Source organism: Glycine soja, chromosome 6 (assembly GCF_004193775.1).
Source record: "Glycine soja cultivar W05 chromosome 6, ASM419377v2, whole genome shotgun sequence".
In the NCBI taxonomy this organism is placed as follows: domain Eukaryota; kingdom Viridiplantae; phylum Streptophyta; class Magnoliopsida; order Fabales; family Fabaceae; genus Glycine; species Glycine soja.
This window is the reverse complement of record NC_041007.1, coordinates 11,099,412-11,122,903: the sequence shown is the minus strand read 5'-3', so window position 1 is coordinate 11,122,903 and position 23,492 is coordinate 11,099,412. Positions and strand designations below refer to the sequence as shown.

General features: G+C 33.5%; 2 protein-coding genes across 5 annotated transcripts; one reads left to right on the top strand and one right to left on the bottom strand.

The window, feature by feature from the left end:
* Window positions 1–19: 19 nt before the first annotated feature.
* LOC114415606 lies at window positions 20–7,668 on the bottom strand. Of its 4 annotated transcripts, none has more exons than XM_028380381.1 (16): window positions 7,190–7,668; window positions 6,228–6,278; window positions 5,912–6,148; window positions 5,532–5,630; window positions 5,367–5,422; window positions 5,167–5,278; window positions 4,892–5,071; window positions 4,379–4,648; window positions 3,529–3,726; window positions 3,242–3,445; window positions 3,033–3,158; window positions 2,201–2,488; window positions 2,007–2,105; window positions 1,171–1,673; window positions 1,062–1,094; window positions 20–401 (listed from the first exon to the last, which is right to left on the bottom strand). In XM_028380381.1, coding segments are annotated over exons 1-16 (2,598 nt in total). In that variant the 5' UTR covers window positions 7,331–7,668; the 3' UTR covers window positions 20–400. The 4 variants fall into 4 exon arrangements, with proteins under 4 accessions (XP_028236182.1, XP_028236180.1, XP_028236183.1 ...); XM_028380379.1 differs by having other exon boundaries at window positions 2,201–2,494; window positions 7,190–7,667; XM_028380382.1 differs by having other exon boundaries at window positions 2,201–2,494; window positions 3,033–3,149; window positions 7,190–7,667.
* Window positions 7,669–13,363: 5,695 nt separating this feature from the next.
* LOC114415604 (CDPK-related kinase 6-like) lies at window positions 13,364–20,733 on the top strand. The gene is made up of 11 exons (XM_028380378.1): window positions 13,364–14,190; window positions 15,612–15,742; window positions 15,956–15,997; window positions 16,130–16,238; window positions 16,345–16,423; window positions 18,533–18,829; window positions 18,968–19,077; window positions 19,202–19,306; window positions 19,519–19,581; window positions 20,010–20,177; window positions 20,252–20,733. The coding sequence occupies exons 1-11, from the start codon at window positions 13,642–13,644 to the stop codon at window positions 20,396–20,398; spliced, it is 1,800 nt and encodes a 599-aa protein (XP_028236179.1). The 5' UTR covers window positions 13,364–13,641; the 3' UTR covers window positions 20,399–20,733.
* Window positions 20,734–23,492: the final 2,759 nt, after the last annotated feature.

The window sequence follows — 23,492 nt, the reverse complement described above, 5'->3', positions numbered from 1 at the left end:
TATGGTTTGGGCATCCTTCGGATCTTGTTAGACTAAGACATTTATCAAATATCAAAAGGTCAAATACAAAAAAGTTTGCAAACTGAAAAGGTTAACTATGTTGATTAATCTTTCAAGCATTCACCAAAAAATTCGCAGTTTATCAGATGCAATGTATGCAAGAATACCACAGCATGAGGCCCACTTAATGAAAGCACACCGAATTGTAACAGCTGGGAGAAATAAATTACTACAGAAAGTGGAGATAGCACCGGCAACTTAAAATCATATTTTGCCCAGGGCACAAGATTACTCCGTCAATGCTTCAAAAAACATTCTCCCACAAACCCGATAAATAATCTTGTATGTTTTCATCCGCATCCTGGTGAGACAGGATAATCTAACACGCCCTTCCATCTTCCCTGTCAATTAAACAGTAAATTGAAATTATGAATGCATAGAAGTATATTAAAACATATAGCTCAACAAAGGCCATAGTTGTATGTGCAATGAATTGAACATAGCTAACTCATGCAATTTAAATCAGACTTGTATCATTTTTAATTACTCACGGAAAATATTTATTTGTAATACAGGATGCTCAAATTCAGCAATACATATTTGTAATATATTTTTGGTATTAGTAAAAAAGAAAAAAAAGTTATACACTGACACTGTAAAAAATTTTACAGCCAAAATTCAATCACAACTCATTATGTATGATAAGTTTGTTGACTTTTAAAAAAATTATCTTAAAGTAATTCAAACAATGATTTGCGATTGGATGACATGTAAAACTTTTTTACACCATCAATGCATAAGCATTAAAATCAGATCAATTGAAAACCACACTTCTTGGTCTTGGGCAAGGATAGTTTAATGGAATCATGATAAATTAAGAAAGAATCAAAGAACTGCAAACCGAAGCATACGTAATGACTAATATTTAATATAATGATGATAAATTCTTGGTCTCGGTCTTGGGCAAGGATAGTTTAATGTAATGACTAATATTTAACACATCCACGGAAATTCAAAGTAAATGCAAAAAGCATGTTTTAAGTGCAAGTAAGACGACTCACTATCTTCGAGAATGGTACACAGCACCAGTTGCCCTGTCATAAAAATAACAGTTAGCACAACTTCCTTTCTTCAGTAGATATTACGGTTCAGCAGAAAATGTAGAATTACCTGGTCTGCTGTTTAGAAGCAAAGCTTGAGACTAGCCTCCCATTTGCTGAGCCTGAAATTTGGGCACTGCTCATACTTGATCTGTCAATGCTTCCCCCATTGCCAACAGGTAATTGTACAGGAGACTGCACAACCCTACTTTCAGGGCCATCCATTTCCCGAGGATCCTTAGATTTACTCAAAATTTTGACATTTGAAAGACCTCCGGCAACATTAAATGCACTAGTTTGTTGATGCTGCATAACTGACATTTTTAAAGGATCATCCCCCGGATTTGAAGAGATGACTGCATATTCACTTTTAATATTTTTGGAATCAATTGAAGGAGCCTTTTTCATGCGATGAGTTTGAGCCATTGGTGTAACTGCCACAGTGGACATATATGAAGAATAAGGAGTTGATGCAGCAGCTGCTGCAGCAACTTTGGCAACTGCTGCAGTTGCAGCAACCATTTTCTGTGCACCTTCACGGAGCTGAATATAGTCACCCTCAATCAAAAATAACTGAATATTAAAAGAATAACTATCAGGCTGTGATGCAAACCCATCATCAGTAAATACGAACTCATACATGCAAGATAATTCAATGAAAGTTGCTAGACAGCCTTTTATTCCATCTAACAAAAAGAGTGGTTCCTATCACATTATTCCATCCAAAAAGAGTTGGCATTATTAGAGTTTTTGATGGATGAGTGGTTCCTATCACATGATTCCATGCAATAATAATCCTTTTAATCTACTTTTAATCTAGCTGATATCCATCAAAATTATACCTAATCATATCTGGTTGTATGCATTACTATAGTCTAGACATTCAAACTGAAATTAAAAACTTACTTCAGGATGGCTAGCTACAAAGTCATCCAGCTTCCCATACTTCCTTTTGTAATCATGCCAATGTAGAGGTGCAAGCATCTTGCCCAGCCTGTTAGGGAGCTGTGTTTGAAAATGTAACACAATTTACATAACAGGTTAGTCGGGGAAAACAGCCATCTTTTTGTGAAAACAGTAAACACTTAAAGGTCACTAACCGTTGAACTAATTCGAATTCGGCCACCAGCTGGAATAGTGCGTACAATACAAGCTAATAATGATTTTTCATCAAGGAGAGCAGTCTCTGATGTCTTGGCAATTGTAGAAGCTGTCGACCCAGAAGAGGTGAACACTTCAGACAAAACAGAATCAGTGGAATTGCTCTGGATCATTTCATTATGATTAACTGAATGGCTTGTGACAGATGATGCATTTACAGCAGAAGTTGCTTGCTCAGCCAATAAAACTTGGACATCTGGTTCATTATTAGATAATGGCACAGAATTCTGCTCCTGGAGAAGAAAAAACATTAGCTTTTATCTTTTCAGCTGTAACAAGAACCAGATCAAAGACAATTTTTGGAATGCTTTTTCAAGCACTTTCTACTCAGCACTCTTTGATACACTCAGTTCTTGGAGAAGGAAAAATGTTGGCTTTCATCGTATCACCCAAAACATGAGCCAAATCAAATACAATTTGTGAGTTGCTTTCTGTAAGTGCTTTCTATTCAGCACTTTCTTTAAAACATTTAAAAAAAAAATATCATGTTTGTCTTTAAAATGAATTAGAATGTATCCACATTTGAATTTTTATAAATCAACGAATTGTGTTTTTCCAAACTTAGAAGCCACCATGTGCTTTTAGTTGGTACATGCAATGAAGTAGTCAAACTAGGGACAACTAAAATATCTAGCCATAACAATGAAAGTAGTCAAACTAGGGACAACTAAAATATCTAGCCATAACAATGAAAGTAGTCAAACTAACCTAATAGGATTGCAAAACAACAAAAAGATCAGCAGGCAAACAAAGTTGAAACTTGGGACAAACCTTATGTTCACCATTTGGTTCAAAAGAGTTCAATCGTAAAGCCTCAGAGAACTGTGAAGAAATTTGTTGCATGCTTTGATCTTGTTGGGAAGCAACAAATTGAGTCTTATCGACTGACTGAGAAACCTTGGAATAATTAAAATAGTTATCATCAGTATTTTACACAAATCTCCAGGAAAATAACAAAAAAGTGAATATGAATCATTAACCTGTGTTTCACTTGTTCCTGAAGAAATCACAGTTTGTGCCTCCTCGCCTTGCTGGATGTGAGCATCCAGATAGTCTCTATGAAGAGTTTGTCCATTAACAGACATTTCATAGCTAAACTTAGCATCTGATCTCATCAAATTTTGATCAGTTTGAGATGGTGAAGGATGTTCCTGTACGGGTACCTGTGAACCCTCTGACACAGACTGAAGAAACAAGTATAAATATGCAGACATTTTAAATACAGATAGCAATGCAGAGAGCTTAAATATTGGTTTTCTTTTTATACCTGTTGGTTTTGCCACTGGTGCACAGGTGACATTGACTGCACTGGGTGAAAATGCCCAACATGTGATGCAACTGAATTGGGAACTCCTTGTTGATGCATAACAAATGGATGCAGTGCAGTTACTTGGCCATGTGGGAGGTATGAAGGTGGGACAATTAGAGATGATGGAGCAATAGGAACACCAGCAACATGTTCAGTCTAGAAAAAAAATATTTAAAAACAGATAAGATATTGTAGTCTAATAATCCAGTCATGATGCCTATCACATCATATTCCTAAAAATAGAGCAGAAACTGGTTTGTTAACAGTTAACTTCCTCATTTTAATGAGATCTAATAACTTTCAATCATTGTGCACTCACAGTCCAGCACTACTACTTCTTCCTCAATGAAGATATCTTTGGCAACTAAAATATTAAAATTTAGGAATGTCAATCTCAATTCTTCAAACCAAACCACTCAATAATAGATATAACTTTCAGCCTTGCATATTGATAACATCACATTATCCTCCATTGAAATGTCCTTGTCTTAATTAGTGAAGTATTAGGAAAGATTTGAATGTATCCAAAGAATTTTTTTTACTAAATCTAAGACATAAAAGGAGAATATGATGAAAACATAAAACATACTTATCTAGTGCTTAGATGACAGAAGAAAAACCAATGAGACACTAATATAAGTCATTCATATGCAACAGCATTGGGACTTAACTGCCATTTCCTAAACAGTATTTAAAGTATGCAAATATATGGCATATGACTTGAAATGCTGCAAATTAAATTTCTGAGAATAAAACCAACTAAACAACTAACTGTTTATCTATCAAGAAATTAATTAAAGCACCCAACCTGGATTGATGCATTGCCTGTAGATGCAAATGGTGGACCATTATCAGTGCTTTCATTTGGAAGGAGACCATTATTTCCACCTGAAGCATTGCTTCCATTTAAGTCAAATTGACTTCCATTTTCCTGTCCAAACTGAGTCACATTGTTTTTTGAATTAATTTGGGACATTCTTGAATCATCATTGAAAGTTCCACTCCTCTCTCTTGCATCAGCTAGTTCAAGCTGTAGTTGCTGAATAGCATGCAAATGAACTCTTTCCATCTCTGCAAACTGAAGCCACCAACCCAAAAGTTAAACAAAGAAATGCAAGTTCACAACGACAATTTTATCTTCATAGTATGAAGTTCAAAAAAATTTCAAAACTAAATCACAACAAAATATTACTTGGTGAATATTTCTTTCTGGTTTAGGGGGGGACAATTGACAAGGATGCCACAAAACAAAATGCAATTATGAGTGTACAAAAGCAAATAAACTTAATCCTTGAAGCACAAAAAGGGTTGGCAGATCAACCTGTCTCTGAAAACCCATCCAGAGCTGATTATATTGCTCTGTGCGCTCTCGCAATTCAGCTTGTAGTGTTTGATTTGTTGTTGATTGGAAAACATCCATCTCACGAACACGAGCTATCCATGCTTGGGCCTCTCTGAACTGCTCATCTTTAAACATAATGGTCTCCTGAGCAACCCTATTCTGAAATAAAGAATCACCATTAATTCATTATAGGCCAAATCAACCAAAAAAATTGTAAATGAACAAATTGTTATATAAATAAAGAGGCTGCCTACTTGTTCCTGCAACTCAATAAGTTGCCTATCTTTTTCTTGAATATGTTCTTGCAGATCATGTATTTGTTTTATATGCTGAGCTCTTTCAGCTTCTGAATGATCACGCTCCATTCTGAAAAATATTTTACCCTGTTAAGCATGTAAAGAAGGCCAGATCCAAAACCTAAACACCTATAAATACATTTGGGCAAAAGAAAAACCTGAATGTTGCAAGTTCTTTGTTTTGCTCACGGAGAAGGTCTTGTTTAGCCCATGCCTAACATAATTATTGAAGATATTAGGAAATAATTTAATAACAAATACCCAATCCAATTAACATGAAGCAAAACTTAAAAAAAAAGGGGGAAAGTTGAAATTCAACAGACTGCTTCATTGTCTAATTTAATAGAATGCAGCTCTCTGTCTTTCTCTTCCATTTTCCTTTCAAGCTCATGAATTGTGTGCTCCCTTTCACAAAGTTGCTCCTGCAAAGCCAGTTAAAAAGTTTTAGAGTAGAAAAACAATGTAACTTAAAACAGATATTTTAAGTATAAATGTCCCATTTAGCTATCAGTAATAAAACAGCTGCAACTGACACACCAAACTATGTTACATAGCTGTTATCATAAGAGAACACAATTAAATGTCTAAAACTATGCAGTTCTTTCTAGTAAAAACTGCGAAAAATCATTTTCTTTCAAACAATGAGGATAGATCAGCTCAGACTTTGGAATCTAAATGCACATATAAAAGTTTGAATTTACACCTGAAGCTTGCTGGCATTATTAACATGGTCCTTGAGTTGAGCATCAAAGGTGCTTTGCATTTCCATTATCTCAGTTCTAGCAATCATTTGAGCCTTTAGTTCAATCTCCATTTGCAGTAGTTCTTGTCTTTGTCTGACAACATTATGTAGCTGTTGCTGCAAAATATCATTGTCGACTGCTCCATCCACTGTTATTGAACAAAAATCAACATCAAGAGGCTCTCTTCCTTGCTGCACCTTGAAAAACAGGAGAAAATCATCTTCAGGTTCTTAATTCCTTAAAATCAAAAGGCAAATTCTCATACCATCACCTTACCTCATATATTGTTCTCTCATCTGATTGCCCTAGTTTGGCATTGTCTAACTCCTGCTCATCAGCAGATGACCATTATCAACCAAACAAATAAGAAAAGAAAAAAAAGTCTTAAATACCACATCCAAAGACATAAAGATGGTCAATCAAACTTGAATACTTAGATACCAACAACCTTAAGTCTGTTAATGAAACCAATAGTTCAAACCCAGTAAGGCTGTAACTTTAAACATCAACATCAAATGAGGCCCATTCTACCTAACATTGACTTTATCAGACTAAATTCTGGTGACAAAGCGTACTATGTTCACATGGCTAGGGCTCAGTGTTTTAATGCTTTGATTGCCTATAAAGGCCACTCGATTCAATTGTAACTGAAAGAATCAAGTCTAACCCTAAAAAAAAAAAAAATGCACGTCCCATGTGGTTTCTGGTTACCTTTAACAACAAGACATTGAAAAAACAACAACTTGGGTCTGATGGACAAACTAGGATTTTCCACTAAACCAAATCTCAAAACCATAGAACTCATCATAAAAATAAAAACTAGACTACTCAATTAATTTTTATGGAAGTTGAATCCCAGTAGAAAAAATCATAGGCACTAAAATCAGTTAAACCGACATGCTTCGCTCCACACACATACTGGAGAAGCAAAGCATACGCAAACTAGTGGACACATTATCGAGAAAACCCACGAACGCCTAAACCTTAAACGACAAGAGAGAAAAAAAAAACACTTACTTGCTTCAAACAACATTTAAACCCTAGTCCCAAATTGGTGCTATAAGAACTAAAAACTGTCATAAAGCATCAACTAAAAAATAGATTGAAAAAAAAAAATCCTCTCGATGTCTCGATCGCTAACAAAGTAAAGCACTAAACTTTAAAAACGCACATCCTCTCCATCATTTCCCAAACCACACAATGAGACAATGCGAACTGTTTGTACGCCAAACAATTACCTCGTCGTCGGGGTTTCGCGCAGAATGATGATGCTCAGCGACAGCACGCCACTCTTTGCGGGACGGAGGCGGCATCTGGAGAGAGGCGCCGCGCACGGCGGCGGCAGTGGCGGCAGCGGCAACGGCGGCCGTGGCCTCCATGGAAAGAGAAGCGGCGAGGGTGCGCCCACGTCAGCACCCAGTGAGGAGAGGGAGTCTCGGTGTAGAAGAAGAAAAAAAGAGGTGAAATGTAAAGAGGAAGAAATCCCTAACCCTAAAATTGAAGATGTTTCGAGGCGCGATTAGGGGAATTGGGAGAGGGAGAGAAGGGGATTGAGAAGAGGAAGAAGGGTTTTGGTGTTGTTGGATTGAGAGAGAGAGAGAGAGAGAGAGAGATGAGATGATTGGCTGTGACAAAGTTCGACCGGCACGGCGTGAACACGATTTATAAGGCGTTCTCACTCCTCCGTGGATGTCATCTCTCTCTTCGCCTTACGCTTCCCGCGAACGCGTGGATCCTACTTTCTTTCTTTTTTGTTGCCTTCCCTCCTTTTGGGTCACTTCATTTCATCTTGTTTTTTTCTTCAGCCCATTTTATCAATACATTCAAAAATATATACAGGTTGTTATTGTTTATAGACCCCTTTTTACTCTTCACAGCCCAATTATCATAGGGCAAGTTTTATAAGGACCTATTTGGATACAAGTCATAAGTGCTTTTAAGAGCTTCTCTATTAAAAATATAGATTTTTTCCAATATAGAAAATTTGAAAAGCTCTCAAAAACAGTTTTACGTTTTTATCCAAATAGACTCTAACTCATTTGACTTTAAGCTATCAGGCTTTGTATCAAGAAAAACACAAAGCCTAACACTACTGCATTGACAATTCTATTTATGGTTGCAAGTTAAGAACTACTCATGGACTATCTTGTGTGTTTGAAATTGTTAGGTATGACTATGACATTCCTGGTTTTGACTTCTTAGTGGCTCGCACTCGTAGCTATCCATTTTTAAGACCTTGAAAATAAGTTATGTCTACCCTCAAGATCAATTATTGACCTCACAAATCAACACAATACTTTTTAACATATTTCGTCCTCCCTCGCATGTTTTTTGGGAAACTTTCCAGAATATCACTCATCCCATAACTACTTCAAGTTAAGGATGCTTAACTTTAGAGTTCTCAAGTGATGAGCTACCAAAAAATAAATACATTTTGTTGATATAGGTAATATCAATTAATTCCTTTAAGTTATCCTCGATTTGATATGGGTGTTGCATTATAACATCCTAAAATTTTAATATAATAATTGTTATTAGTTTTATTTTAAAAATTACATAATAATTTATTTGAATTAAAACGATTATGATATTATTGTGTGTGTGTGTGTGTGTGTATATATATATATATATATATATATATATATATATATATATATATATATAGAGAGAGAGAGAGAGAGAGAGAGAGAGAATGGTTGAATCATGATATATTAAATATCGTTGAAATAATTGAATGAAAAAATGATGTTTGATTTAATTAATTTATTTAAAATTGATCGAGTTAAATAATTATTTTATTGGTAAAAAAATTAGGTGATTGATATAAGATTGTTGAAATTATTTTATAATATAAAAGAAAAGTGAGACAGCTTTATATCCTAATTAAAAATATTAAAGAATTATTACCATTGCAAAGTTAATTATTATGGTAATAATATGACATTGTATATCTAAATTGAATAAGATATTTGTTATATTTGAATTTCTGATCATTGAGAACGATTTAAATCTTATCATGTTTTACTTAATATATCTTGAAAGAAAATAAAACATTAGATGATGTTAATAATTAGATAAATCTAAATAATAGAGTAAAAAAAGATAAAGAAAGTTTTGATTAGTCAAATCTACTGAGCATGTATCTCAAATGATCAAATCTTAAATCATATACTTTTGTATTATATAAGGATAGATAATTCTTTTATCCTAAAACTTCATAGACGATCTATCTCCAAAATAGAAAATTAGTATATCATATAAGTTTAAGAAGAAAGAAGAAACAAAAAGAATCTTGTTGACCCATAGAATATAAAAGAGGAATAATAAGTGAAGAACGTGTGAATTACTATGTGCTTAAAGAGATGAGTAGAACAATCTTCTTTTTCTAAACTTCCATGGTATAGATTTTTAGGAACCCATTTTTTTCTATCATTGAATAATAAGAGAAATGTAAACACTAACAAACCATAACAACCATAAAATATACATAAGAGTGAGGTTTGATTACATTTAATCCCAACAAGGAAGGATTTGGCTACTTATTTTCATGGATAGTTGCAAAAATACATGAAAGACAAAAGGAGATGGAGAAAAAGGAACATTGAAGCCATGGGAGAGCCCTTTACACTTAAAGGGATATTTGACATTGCAATGGGACCAGCTTCCCCTTCTACACTCTAGCTATTTTTTGTTTTAGGGCCAAATGTGCGGACCCTCTATAAATTGCAGACAATCCTTTATACACACCAACAATGTTTACACTTTAAGTGACTTTTAGATTAGCTTAGAATTTTCACTTAGGCAGATTTTTTTAAAAAAATTGCCTTTTCAAAATGGTTCTTTCGCTTAGCCAGATTAGTGACTAAGCTAAATCACTTTAGAAGCACTTCTCAATAGCTTCAAATTTATGCTCCAAGTAGATTTTTCACGGTCCGCTCTGTTTCTATAAAAAATACTATTGAAAAATACTGTGAATAAAATAAAATTAATTGTCTTCAGGATTACAATATTTCTTCGGTGTTTTTAGCCCACATTATCCCTGGGAATCACAATGTTGGTAATTGTCTTAAATACTTAAATTTCACATTATTCATAATAAAATTAATCTAAATTTATTCATATTTAGAGTGATGTTTTCCATATCTAAACTAAAAATTAACATTTTCAAAGTTAAGATAAAAGAGATAAATCATTAATTATGACTTCCCCCGAGTTCATGTTTTACTCTATCCATATTCTGTGTCCACTATGACACATGTTCATTCTGCCATCAAAGTCATTCTTAAATGTAGAAGGAGAAAAGTATGCCATTGTGATGATCAAAATCTTATCTTAGGAGGGAGAAGAAGGGGAGGAGGGAGAAGAAAGATCCAAGAAAATTATATTGTGTAGCAGCTAAAAATCACCAATATTTAAACACTATTAATAGTGTTAACTTTAAACTAACAAAAAAAAACTTTATTTGTTCAATACAAAAAAATATTTTAAATCATTTTAAAAAATAAATAACCAAAATTAACTTAAAAACAAAGATCAAGGTGAAAAAATAAATAAAATAAAAGACAAAATAGCCTTTATATTTATAATCTTAATTCTTTGTTACAATAAAAAATCTCACCTAATACATTACCTTAGAATTTAATCTAAATCTAATATGGATTAAGTGATAAGATAACTCTGAGTAGTTTCTAATTAGTGGCATCACTGACGTGATATATATATTTTTATTTAAAACAATATAAATGAATTGATCTATTTTGATTCAAACTATTTAAAGTTCAAAATATTCTAGCGTTTTAGAGTAGCAGTTAAAATAAAGATTTATATTTTTGGCATAGTTTTTTGTGTGTAAATTTCAACCTAGTTTTAATCGTGATAATGTACTATAGAGTTTACATAACAGCCTTATACAAGAAATCCAAAGGTATAAGTTCGTAGGGTACATATAAAAAAACTATTTTGTAGGAAAGAAGAAATATTTGTAAGTTGTAACATAGAAAAGGTCCAATTATAAGATGGCGTAATTTGGAGAGACATTATTCAGTCAACTCTGATGCAGGGTGACAATATTTTGCGTGTTTCAAAAAAAAAAAAAAACTTGTCTCTAGTCAACCCCGTAGACTATAAAAATATAAAAAGTAACCACACGGAAACCATTTGCAAAATTAAATTATGTATATGCACACATCTTCCTTTGGTGGGCTATATGTGTATACACACATTTTTACATAAATTAAATAATGTAGCATGCGCTTAAAATTTAACTAAAAAAGACAAAAACTTGCACAAATTTTATACCATTAATGAGGTGTTTGAGGATCGAAAAGTTTTTTCCAGAAATTCTACATTAAGTAACTATAATTCACACATGTGTACATGTATGTAATTAATAAAAAAAATTCTCAAGAAAATTAAGATTTTCAAGAATCAATTTTAACACATTTCTCGGCAAAAACATTTCAAGGGGGTTGGGAATCCAAGTTTGCCAAGTAGAGAGAAAGCTTTAATTACACAAAATGATTATATTATCATTTTTTGCAATTAAAATTTAGAATCCGTTAGGATTATTGTTTATTTAAAAGCTTTAATCTCCACTATGGAGCACTGTGTTTATCTTATATTTTATTTTTTATATTTTTATACCAAGTGTTTTTTATTGTCTAACATTTTCATATTTGATATTATTCTTGTTAAGCATTAGGTGACATAATTACTTGCGTTTATTTTTTAATTGTCATACCAATTTTGACCATAACCATCAATTATTGACTTTCATAATGTAATTACATGAATACCAAGTAAAAAAAAAACAAAAAAATGTTACTGGGAGATCATTCCATCTTGATGTATTTGTAAAAAAATTATATATATATATATATAGAAAAAAGTTATAATATAAATAAATGTGAAAATCTTTATTCCTTAAGAAATATATTAAGATTAACAAAACATATTTTACACATTTTAAAAAATTATAATTTGAGTACATTAATAATTTAATTTTTTCAAGAATCATATCTCTAGATCTAGGTATGTAAAAACTTTCCCGTTATCAAATGTCTCCCTGAAACACTAGTTTTAAAAATTTGAATTTGTAGCATGACCATTAAATGGTACTAGTACGTTACTTCCAGCCTTGATCAAAATTTTCAGTTAACAATTTCTCCGAACGGTAGATAATTATATATGTTCCCTAAAATACATTGCAAATTTTGATTTGATGATCCGAAAAGATCAGTGCATCCAAGTGTCTTCCCCCCCTTGAATATTACAATAAATGTAGTTCAACAACAACAAACCCCCAATTTGAATGTTCCACTAACATCATTTTTTTTTGTCCAAAGAGGTAACCACGAGAGGACTGAAGAAAAAAAAGTGATCAAAACAATAAATTCCACAAAAAGTTTATATTACGATCCTAAGCACATAGCGCCAGTGTTTTGGTGATGCAATTCCTTGATCAAAGAAAATGTTTGCATTTTTCAACACCAAAGAAATAAAAGAAGTTGATGTAAAGCAACGGGGCTTAATTTCATGGAAAAATCCTCGTATATTCGCCCGTCCTACAAGGCTATTGACACTGTCTGGTTTGGTTCGCTTTTTTTGACATAAAAACCATAGTTTGCCAGCTTACGCAAGCATATATGGACATCACACAAACCAAAACATTCAAAACAGCTAACTAACTGTATATGGGTGTACATTTCTCATACATCTATAATAAGTATTAGTATTAACTAATTACACCTTAACCAAACATAAATAATGATATTAAATGAAATAATGATATTTTATATTTTCATTCAGTAACAAATTAATATATATATATATATATATATTTTATAAAATTACTTTAAAAATCATATATATTTTTAATTGTTTCACATATATCAATCACTAAAATTCTAGACTTTTACTATTCTAAACCTTTACTCTTCTAAAATGATCATTGTACTACTTTATAAAATAAATAATCTCAATTGTTAATAAAAAAATCACTATTAATATTATGTATGCATACATAACAAATAATGAATATATTAAAGATGAATGTTACTCCATTATATCTAACATATTTATTTTATAACACATATTTTATTATTAATAAAAGTTTATTAAAAATAAAAAGAGAGAAATTCATTAAATAGAAATTGAATGTCACAAATATATATTAAGTAGAGTAATTTTTAATAGTTTAAGTCAATAATAAAAAATAATATTACTAATATTTTCCATATTAAAATAGTATTACTAAACAATTAACTTTTTTTTTCCAAAAAAAAAGAAATTAAGTTTTTCATCCAACGACTGACGTTGCTTACTCTTACTCTTAGGAGCTAAAATCCAAAACCGTCATTACAAAAAGCAAGGCATGTTCATACTATAAGTAATGTTGAAAATCGAAAAACAAGGCATGATATGAAGGTGTCTGAAAGATCCAACCAACGAAGGAAGCAATTTACTTTCACACATAAATGAATACGGTTGGACTGTGTCGTATTAATCTTAAATTAATCATCCACTCTCTGACCTTACAAATTTAACACTTTCCCTTTCTTTCTTTTCTTTCTTCCTTCATCTTCTTCTTCTTCTACTTTTACTCCTCTCTCTCTCTCTCTCTCTCTACACTCTCAATTTCTCCGGCGACGCGTTTTCCCTCTCTCTCTTGTTGACTTCTCCGATCACCGCCATGGGGCATTGCTGCAGCAAAAACATCGCCGTCAACAACGAGACGCTGCCCTCCGATCACGCCCCCAAGCCGCCGCATTACGCGGCGGCGACGGTGGCGGTGGCGTCTCCGCCACCGTCGGGGAGCTCGATCTCCGCCGCGACTCCAGGGAGGAACACGCCGGCGCAATCGTTTTCGATGAGCCCGTTCCCGAGCCCCCTCCCGGCGGGCGTGGCGCCGTCGCCGGCGAAGACGCCGGGGAGGAAGTTCCGATGGCCGCTGCCGCCGCCCTCGCCGGCGAAGCCGATCATGGCGGCGCTGCTGCGGCGGCAGGGGAAGGCGAAGCCCAAGGAGGGGCCCATACCGGAGGAGCAAGGGGAGGGTGGCGGCGGCGGCGAGGGTGAGAGGTCGCTCGATAAGAGCTTCGGTTATGGGAAGAATTTTGGGGCCAAGTTCGAGTTGGGGAAGGAAGTGGGTCGAGGGCATTTTGGTCACACGTGTTGGGCCAAGGGGAAGAAGGGTGACCTCAAGGGACAATCTGTTGCTGTTAAAATCATATCCAAAGCTAAGGTGAGAGGTTTTGTTATGTTTTTTTTTGTGATTGAGAAGTTCGTGTGATGTTTTTTTTTTGTTTACTTGGAAAGTTGGAGATGGTGTACGTTGACTCTTGGTGTATTGGTCAATTACTCAATTCAGGATCAGTGATTGACTGATTTTGTTTTTTTTTCGGATTTGGAAACTCAATTTAGCAGTCTATGGTACTGATTTTGTTGTTGTTTCGATTTTCGTCCTTGTGTAAACATATGTTCTGTGTGGATATACTGATAGTGTTATAGAATTGGAGCCTGCTGAGGTGGTGATAATTGGACACTGAAATTCCAAATGGGTTTGTTGGAGGTGATCGAGATTGCTTTCTGGTTTAAGGGATTAAACTAAATGTTGATATTGTTATTTTCTAAGCTGGTGCTTGTACCAGAAAGGAAAATGCCATGGAGACCTGTTTTCTGGAAGAATTTATGGAATTAGAAAGTATGGAATGGAAATCATTGCGAGATTCGTTATGTCAATTAGACGATGACAAATGATTAGGCCGCAACTAGTGCTTTGCCTTGACATATCTGGTTGGTTTCTCGGGAGCGTTACAAACGATTCTTAAGAATAGGTGGCACAGATGGTGGTAAGCAATGGGACAAGTAAGCAAAAGTTGAAGTTGCAGCATCTATAGTGTGGACAAGTTGTTGGAACGTGTGGCTTTTGCTTAAGTTATTCTGTATGCGTGGACTATGACTCATCTATAGGTGTTTTAGATTTGTTCCATCAATGGCCATTGGGTTGTGGTCCATACAGTAGAGGTTCTATTGTTTGAGTTGTAAAGCTCAGTGGTTATAGCAGCACAAGGATAGAGCAGACAGTTTGCGCGAGACATTGTTGTCAAAGTAACTTGTGTGTTTGATGAAAACTGTTTTATGCTCCTTTGGTTAGATCCATATATAAACATATTGGTGCTTAGTTGTAGATTAGAGAATCCATATAGTGAACATGGTCGTTTATTGTTTTTCTTCCTCCATTATGAGCCAAATTGGAGGTTAGCAGATATGCTTAAAAGGAAAACAAGATGAAGAAGAAAATTAATATCCTGGAGAAAGGGAACAAACAGAAGCTTATTGACTATGGATGAATGTTATAAGAATTGTCCCTTTTGCTTGGCCTCTGATAGCTGATGTTTATGGGAAGAGTATGAGCAAAAGCTGACTCCATACTTCTGCACCTTTTCATTGTTCTATTTCTTCCAAACAATGGAGTTTGATGGTAAATATTAATTGGTGTGGGAGAATCATTTATTGTGATGTTGTGGTCATAGATTCCATGGTTTGTTTTATGACATCCATCAATATGAATTAATCTTTGATTTTCAAGCTTTTGTGAATCTGACCTTAAAATTCTTGCTTGATAATGATGGTTATCGTAATTAACTGATTTTTGTATGGCAGATGACTTCAGCAATTGCAATCGAAGATGTACGGAGGGAGGTCAAAATGTTGAAGGCTTTATCTGGACATAAGAATTTGGTCAAGTTTTATGATGCATTTGAGGATGTCAACAACGTTTACATTGTTATGGAGTATGTGCAGAAACAATTATTTCTGAACATTTGTATGCATACATTTTTCTTTTGTTAAGTTATTGGGTTATAACAGAATTTAGGGGTTAGGTTGACTTTTCTAACAGTACTCATAATATGAGCAGATTTTATCTCTGGGTAGTAGGTACATATTTGCTAACGCCTTAGACATTTATTTCCGAAGTAATGGGATTTTTTTTTTGTTCTTGTCAGGTTGTGTGAGGGTGGAGAATTACTTGACAGAATTCTTGATAGGTAAAATTGAAAGGCTATTTTTCATTTGTACTATCTGTAGTTTTTTTGTCCCTCCATACTTTCCTTTCAGAAGTTTGGTTTTGTATAACATGATTATAACTGGATTGTTTTGATGTTAATTATTTTTTAAAGAGGTGGAAGATATCCAGAGGATGATGCTAAAGCTATTCTTGTACAAATTCTAGATGTAGTTGCGTTTTGTCATCTTCAAGGAGTAGTTCATCGTGATCTAAAACCAGAGGTATTTCATTGTGAAGTTTGAGCTACTGAGAATAATTTGGTTGTGCCTTTCAATGAATAAGCTATTTTATTTTGTACAATTACCTCTAATAATTTTTGCTTTGCAGAATTTTCTTTTTGTCTCTAAAGAAGAGGATGCTGTGATGAAAGTTATTGATTTTGGGCTATCTGATTTTGTTAGGCCAGGTAATATGACTAAATCAACCTTCTATAGTCAGTCTCAAGTAGTATCCAAGTTGCTAAATTTCTCATGTATAGTTTCTTCCAAGTCTTAGTTTTTGTATACAAATGCATTAGCATGGTCCATTGAATTTACTCATTTAATCTGCCGGAGAATAAACAGGGAATCAATTATCATAAGGTTTTGTGTAATATGGTTAATACTTTAAGTTTTGTGATATTGATGACACAGTATAATGGAGGAATAGTGATATTTTACCATATCAAAGTTCATCAGTCATTAATTTGGAATAAACATCTAAAATTAAATTTTATAACTTCTAATGAAGAACACAAGATGCCTGAGATTTTTTAATAATATTTTTCATCTGATTGAAATATCTGATAAGTATCTTAATTTCAACATTGATTCCTGATACAATCTGTAGTTCCTTGAGAGCAATATGTTAAATGACTTCCTCATGTAGACATTTTGTATAATATTTAATTTTCTTCATATGTTAGTTTTTTTTTTTTTTTTCTGGAAACAAAATCGAGATCATATAAGCTGAGATACTAGTAGAATTGAGCAGGTTGATCTTATTTATCATATGTCATTTCTGTTCCTCTGAGGCCTTTAGTTGGATTTGTTTTCCAATTTTATGATCATATTCTGCGCAAAGCTTGCTTTTCTCTTAACTTAAGCAATTTTGTAGACTGACCACTATCGTTTTTCATTGCCTTAAATATTACTGGTTTAAGTGATATAAAGCTTTCAGTGGAATTGATGTAAAGTTATTAATTTGTGTTTGGGAATGATATTCTAAAACTTGGTTTAGCAGAATTCATGTTTGGATGGTGTAATAGTAAAATAACTTTTATATATCAAATCAAATTCTATCAAAGGCACACTATTATTTTAGTTTTAAAAGACACCACATAGATATGAGCTTATTTCAGTAACTATACCCATTTGATCTTGCTTCTTTCTACTGTTGTTTCTCATAAAAGCTAACTGTCAGTTCTTCCAAAATAATTGATTCGCCTTATGCTGGGTGAGTTGAGAACAATTATAGGAGAAACCAAATACATTTTCAATTTTGTTGAACTGTGCAAACTTCGACAAATGGCCATGTGAAACACTTCAAAATCTAAAACAGACATGTTCATGTGTTTTGCATGTGTATATGTCTGTGTGACTTCCGATTTTCATAATTTTATTTGGATGCTTAGGTTGAACTCCTCTCCTTAACTTCTTAACTAAATGAAGATAATGAAATTTATTATAATAATCACTGAATTCTTTTGAAAGCAATTTCTTGTTACACATGTTGGGATGATCAAATTGTTGATTGTGGTTGAAGAAAGGTAGCTATTAAATAATCCTCTGGTTTGAATACTTAATTTGAATTGTTTTTCAGATTTTCATATTGTTCTGCTATCTTTTTGGGAGCTCCTGCATGGTGCTTGCCCTTAAAAAGACATTACCTATGATATACTGTTCTCACCTGGTGTGTTGAGAATGTACACTGCAGTTTTAAGTGTGGCATAGAGCTCACAGCTTGGCAGGAATGAAAAGAGGTCTTTAAAAACAGAGGGATTAAAATGAGGGATGTGCAAACTTATATTATCTCAAATTGCCTTGCCAAGTTTCACCTCCAACATTCACTTCATATTTTCTATCTTCCCATTTTTACTCTTGCCAAGCACATTTAAATTTAACTCCATTTCAAATTAATTACTTTCTCCCTTCTATTTTATATTCTTGCAGATTGTATTGATCTAGTTTGACAAAGAGGCTAGGGGAATATTCATTGGAAAACTTCGCTAATATCTGTATTACTATTTTTTTTTCCTCTAAATTGGTCAAAATCATGGAGACATTAAAAATAGATGATTCCTTCCTACCTGCGTTTGGAAATTTCCTTGTTCGAAGCTCTGCTATAATTGTATAAGTTTGTTTGCCTAAGGCTTTTCACTAATTTACTGGTTTAGATGATCAGGGCATGCATTAATTCTTGGTTTAGGATTGTCTCCAGTGTTTGCTATAAATTGTTATCATTTATTCTCTTGTAATCGGTGATATCCTCTTGTTGGTTTTTTCACTACCAGCTCTGACTTCTAATAAACATGCAGATCAACGCCTCAATGATATTGTTGGCAGTGCTTACTATGTTGCACCTGAAGTGCTCCATAGATCTTATAGTGTTGAAGGAGACTTATGGAGTATTGGGGTTATATCATACATATTGTTATGTGGAAGTAGACCATTTTGGGCACGCACTGAATCAGGAATTTTCCGATCTGTCTTAAGAGCAAATCCTAACTTTGATGATTCACCTTGGCCATCAATATCACCCGAAGCTAAAGACTTTGTGAAGAGACTTCTGAACAAGGACCACAGGAAAAGGATGACTGCTGCTCAAGCTTTAGGTATGTTTCATTTCAATGTTTTTGCCCAGCCCTTATTTAACTACATAAGGATTTGCTTGTCATTGAAATTCTCTCTCTCACACTCCAAAATCTTTTTCTTTGATTCTTCCTGATGGAGAGTTTCCTCTATATTTGCAGCTCACCCATGGTTGAGAAACGAAAAAAATGCTATTCCTTTAGATATTTTGATATACAAGTTAGTAAAGTCATATGTGCGTGCCTCACCTTTGAGACGTGCAGCATTGAAGGTAGTCATCTGTTATGCTTCCATCAGAACAAATGCATATTATATCCTCCCCTCCTTTGCTGGGGGTAGGGTACAATGGAACAAGAGTGATGTTGTCTGTTTTGCTTTTCTTTATATTAATGCAGTCTCTCGCAAAAGCATTGAATGAAGACGAGCTAATATACCTTAGAGCGCAGTTTAACCTCTTGGAGCCTAAAGATGGCTGCATCTCGCTTGAGAATTTTAGAGTTGTAAGTTCATGGTTTTTGCAATTATATTCTCTCTGACATTAAGACATTTTCTTATTCTTAAATAATGATATGTTATATTATATCTGTTAACTTTATATAATGTAAATATGTTATCTGTTAGCCTTAGGTTAGTCTTTTATAGTTTAAACTTTGTTGTTGGTTTTATTTGCTGTTGTTTCCAAAATATCTAAACTGAATCAAAAGCAACTCAGGCTCTCATGAAAAATACAACTGATGCCATGAAGGAGTCAAGGGTCCCTGAAATTTTAAATTTGGTGAGTAATCTTTAATTTGTGATTTAGATGTATTTATTTTTCTTCCAGCTCTCTCCATTCTAATATTTTAGTAGCCATTATGATCTCAATCTATAATGTACCATGTTTGGATTGGTAGATCTTATAATAAATTGAGAACAAGTTGCATGAATTTAAGGGGACTTAAATGCTGCAACCAGAATTGCCTGCACATTTACCTGAGACCGGTATATAGTGAAAATAGGTGGCAGGAAGGAATTCAGATGGTATAATCGATTAATTTTGACAAGAGCAAAATCTTACGTATCTTGTTGATCAGTGCCACTATTACTCATTTGGATTGTATCTTTAACTGTTATAGTATCTGGCTTATTCCTTATGAAAGTGCAGTGTTTTGTTTGCATACATTTATAACATGGAAAATCTGAAATCTTATTTCTTGAAACAAGATGGAGCCACTCTCCTATAAAAAATTGGACTTCAAAGAGTTTTGCGCTGCTGCAATCAGTGTGTACCAGCTTGAAGTTCATCAAGAATGGGATAGAATCGCTACCACAGCTTTCGAGTATTTTGAGGAAACAGGAAACCGAGTCATTTCAGTTGAGGAGTTGGCTCAGGTTTGCATATTCTGGTGTGAACTCTGTATTAAAACTTTTTTAATAATTCACTAACCTTCTGATAATGTTCTCAGGAGATGAATTTGGGTCCATCAGCCTACTCTTCAATGGGTGATTGGATCAGAAAATCTGATGGAAAACTCAGCTTGGTCGGATATACAAAGTTTTTGCATGGTGTCACAATGCGTAGTTCAAATACAAGACACCGACAGCTAGTATAACAAAGGGAGATTTTTTTATTATTATTGTTATTATTATTATTATTATTATCGTTATTATTATTATTATAGTAATATTTGTTGAAATTAGTTTGTGTCTTTTTTTCTTTCTTTAATTTGAATTGAAAGGAAAAATGGTACGGAGGGTCTTAGCAATTTTTTCGGGGGGTTTTGGGGAGTGGATCATGGAAAAACAGAGCTAACATATTGTTTTGTTTTGTTCCTCCTATGATTTGCGGTGCAAAGCAAAAATCTCCTATTTTACTTGTGAGCCAAATTGCCACTGCTTTCTTGTAACATTTCGTGTGAATATTAAAGACGCATCTGTTTGGGTCCAATTTCATCGTATCGTAACAATGTCGCACTTTGTTGTTAAGAAGGTTTAGGTAGTGAGATGCGACGGTGAACTGTCAATTTCTTCCATGTGAATATTTTGTATTTGGTCTAAATCCTAGTTTAAACGACGCACGTTTCTCGTTTTAGCACTAATCAAAATTCGGGACGTGCTCGTAAATGGTTAAATGATCTCTTTGTAATTGTATTTATTAAAAAAATGTAGTGTTCATTCAAAAATTGTACTTATGAAAGGATTAAAATAACCATGCAGCTTTTGCAACATTGAGACCCGTATAAAACATAAGCGGAGGAACAAAGAGAATACCATATAATAATAATAAGAAAAAAAAGAATACTATCTATATATATAAAACATGAGTTAGGAATTTGGGAACTCCGTGAAGATAGAGACTTAGGTTAACACCTACCCAACTAAAGTTTGCCCTCATTGAGAGTTGAATGGGTTTGGGTTGTGATAACTAAAATATGTTACGTCATCATTGATAAAGAAGGAAGAATTCAAAATGAAATGGGATGCAGAAGCAGAACATGCCAAGTTGATGAGGGATTACCGTCTGAACAAGTAAAAAAAGCTGCTAATTGCAGTAAAGGCACTAACCCAGATTGGAATTGGCCAACAAAGATGGACGCATACTGGTTGAATAAATGCTCACGAGAGCTGACACACAGAAACTAATTTGGGTAGGTTTATATGGTGCCAATCATAAATGAATGATGTTATTGTAACATTTTTTTTATATTAAGACTTATGTTATCTCATGCTTTTTTTTTTTTTTTTTTTATCTCACCTTTGTTGTCGAAATTATTATAAGAAAATATCATTAAAATAAAATTACTCTATGGACAGTGCCACCAAATTCATCACAGATTTTTAAATTTTGTTTCTTTAAAATAATGAGTGATTAAACGATTTGTGGATGATATAAGGGTCGATTGAAAAATTATAGATTGATATTATATAATAATATATAAATATATGTATGGTAAATTATAAAATCGCTAAATTTAATTTCTGATTTACAGAGATGCAGTTTTTGCATTTTTTTTAATACAATAGCCAGTAACTGGTATCCCACAAGTTACAGATTTTGAATCGGCTACGAGACTTATCCAAGTATTTCTATTTCTAGTTTAATCCCAATCACTTGATTTTATTTTGCGTTTTGCCTTTCAAGGATTTGAACGATAAATAGAGGCTAGAAAATAAAAATTATTGTAATAATGATTAGTATGGAAAATCATTAGTTATTATTATATTATTCATCTGAGTGATGTTTAAGTTAATTTTTTTGAAGTAAAGTCTCCGTTAAACAAAATGTATTAAAAAATCATAAGTTGTAATAAAATATATGTATGAGTAAAATAAAAATATTAAAGTTTTAAATGTTATTTCTATTTTCAATGCTAATTATTCCTTTATTTTGAGGAATTAAATATATATTTTAAAGTACTCCTTTTACTTTGGAAAGACAAAACTTTTATCAAATTCCTTATATCATTGTCATCAAATTCTTCAATTAAATAATGACACGTCGATGTTTATTTAAAATTCTGCAACGCATACTTAACGAAAGATATTACTTATTATTCCTAAAATTAGTAAAAGAAATTTACGTGTGATCATTTGAATGGAAACTTTGATGATAAAGAAGTAACTAACTTGGTTTTCACCGATTAAAGCATGTAACAAGTTTATGAATTTTATATATGCAAGTATGAACGAGACAAAAGGGGAGAAAAATTCTACGAAACACCAACAAATGTCTTGCTGTCTTATGCTCTTTGCAAATTTTATTTTAAAAAATAATGCCAACCAAATGCGATGACTTTTGAAAGCCATTGGTGACTGCCCACAACCACAAAACCTGATTTACTTTTCGCATTTTAGAATATCTTTTAAACACAATAATGAATTTGCAAAATAGAATCAGAGTCAAGATCGCCCACATGCATTCATAGGAAAACACGATCACCATTGTGTTTGTTGACCCTAACTAATCCCCGCTTGATTTATTGACAACCTAAGAATAGAATGTGCAAGTACAGCACTTTGCTTTGTGATGCCATATGCATGACCCGAATAAAACATCATAATAATAATTATGTTCTCTGAGAAAATTATCAAGGAGTCCTACCAAAATCCTTGCCCTGGTTCAATTTTCTGGGAGCGTAGATTTGATGGAATAATGGGAAGTGTGCACGCCAAATCTATTTGGACTATATAACCGTTCACCAAACTTGGTATTGGAATTCCTAATCACAACCACATATATATAAAACCCCACCAACCAAATGTAAGCGACTATATACTTGATTACAAAACAGAAAAAAATAAACGACATAATTTAGCTTTAAAGCAACACCTTAAATTTTGTTTATGGGCCCTCTCATCCATGTCCTATTTCAGCCACAAAAACTCTAAGGAGATAACTAAATCTCAGATTTTTTCAAAGTTGATATTTCCCCGTGAATTCCAAACTAACGGCCGCCGAAAAAGAATTAAAGGAGGGAATACAAAAAAAGAAAAAAGTCTGTGCTCATATCATCTTTGTTCCAAATTCCAACCGTGTCTTTCACGCTTGCTACGTCCAACCAACTAACAGCTATATGGTTTTTATTCTCTTTTTCTTAATTAAGAGCAGCTATCTACTTTAATTCTTTCACACACTAAACATAAAAATTGAAATAATTAACAAACAAAGAGCGAATGAAAGATGACCAGGTATAATACTCATCGATC

Excerpts from the sequence above, each read along its gene's own strand:
- LOC114415606 (XM_028380379.1), bottom strand. The coding sequence starts at position 7,330 with ATGGAGGCCACGGCCGCCGTTGCCGCTGCCGCCACTGCCGCCGCCGTG. Across the intron at positions 3,727-4,378 it reads CAGGCAATGCATCAATCCAG|ACTGAACATGTTGCTGGTGT; the intron begins GTTGGGTGCTTT and ends TTTTTTTTCTAG. Across the intron at positions 2,106-2,200 it reads GAATTCGAATTAGTTCAACG|CTCCCTAACAGGCTGGGCAA; the intron begins GTTAGTGACCTT and ends TTTCAAACACAG.
- LOC114415604 (XM_028380378.1), top strand. The coding sequence starts at position 13,642 with ATGGGGCATTGCTGCAGCAAAAACATCGCCGTCAACAACGAGACGCTG. Across the intron at positions 14,191-15,611 it reads AAATCATATCCAAAGCTAAG|ATGACTTCAGCAATTGCAAT; the intron begins GTGAGAGGTTTT and ends TTTGTATGGCAG. Across the intron at positions 19,307-19,518 it reads CGCTTGAGAATTTTAGAGTT|GCTCTCATGAAAAATACAAC; the intron begins GTAAGTTCATGG and ends AAAGCAACTCAG.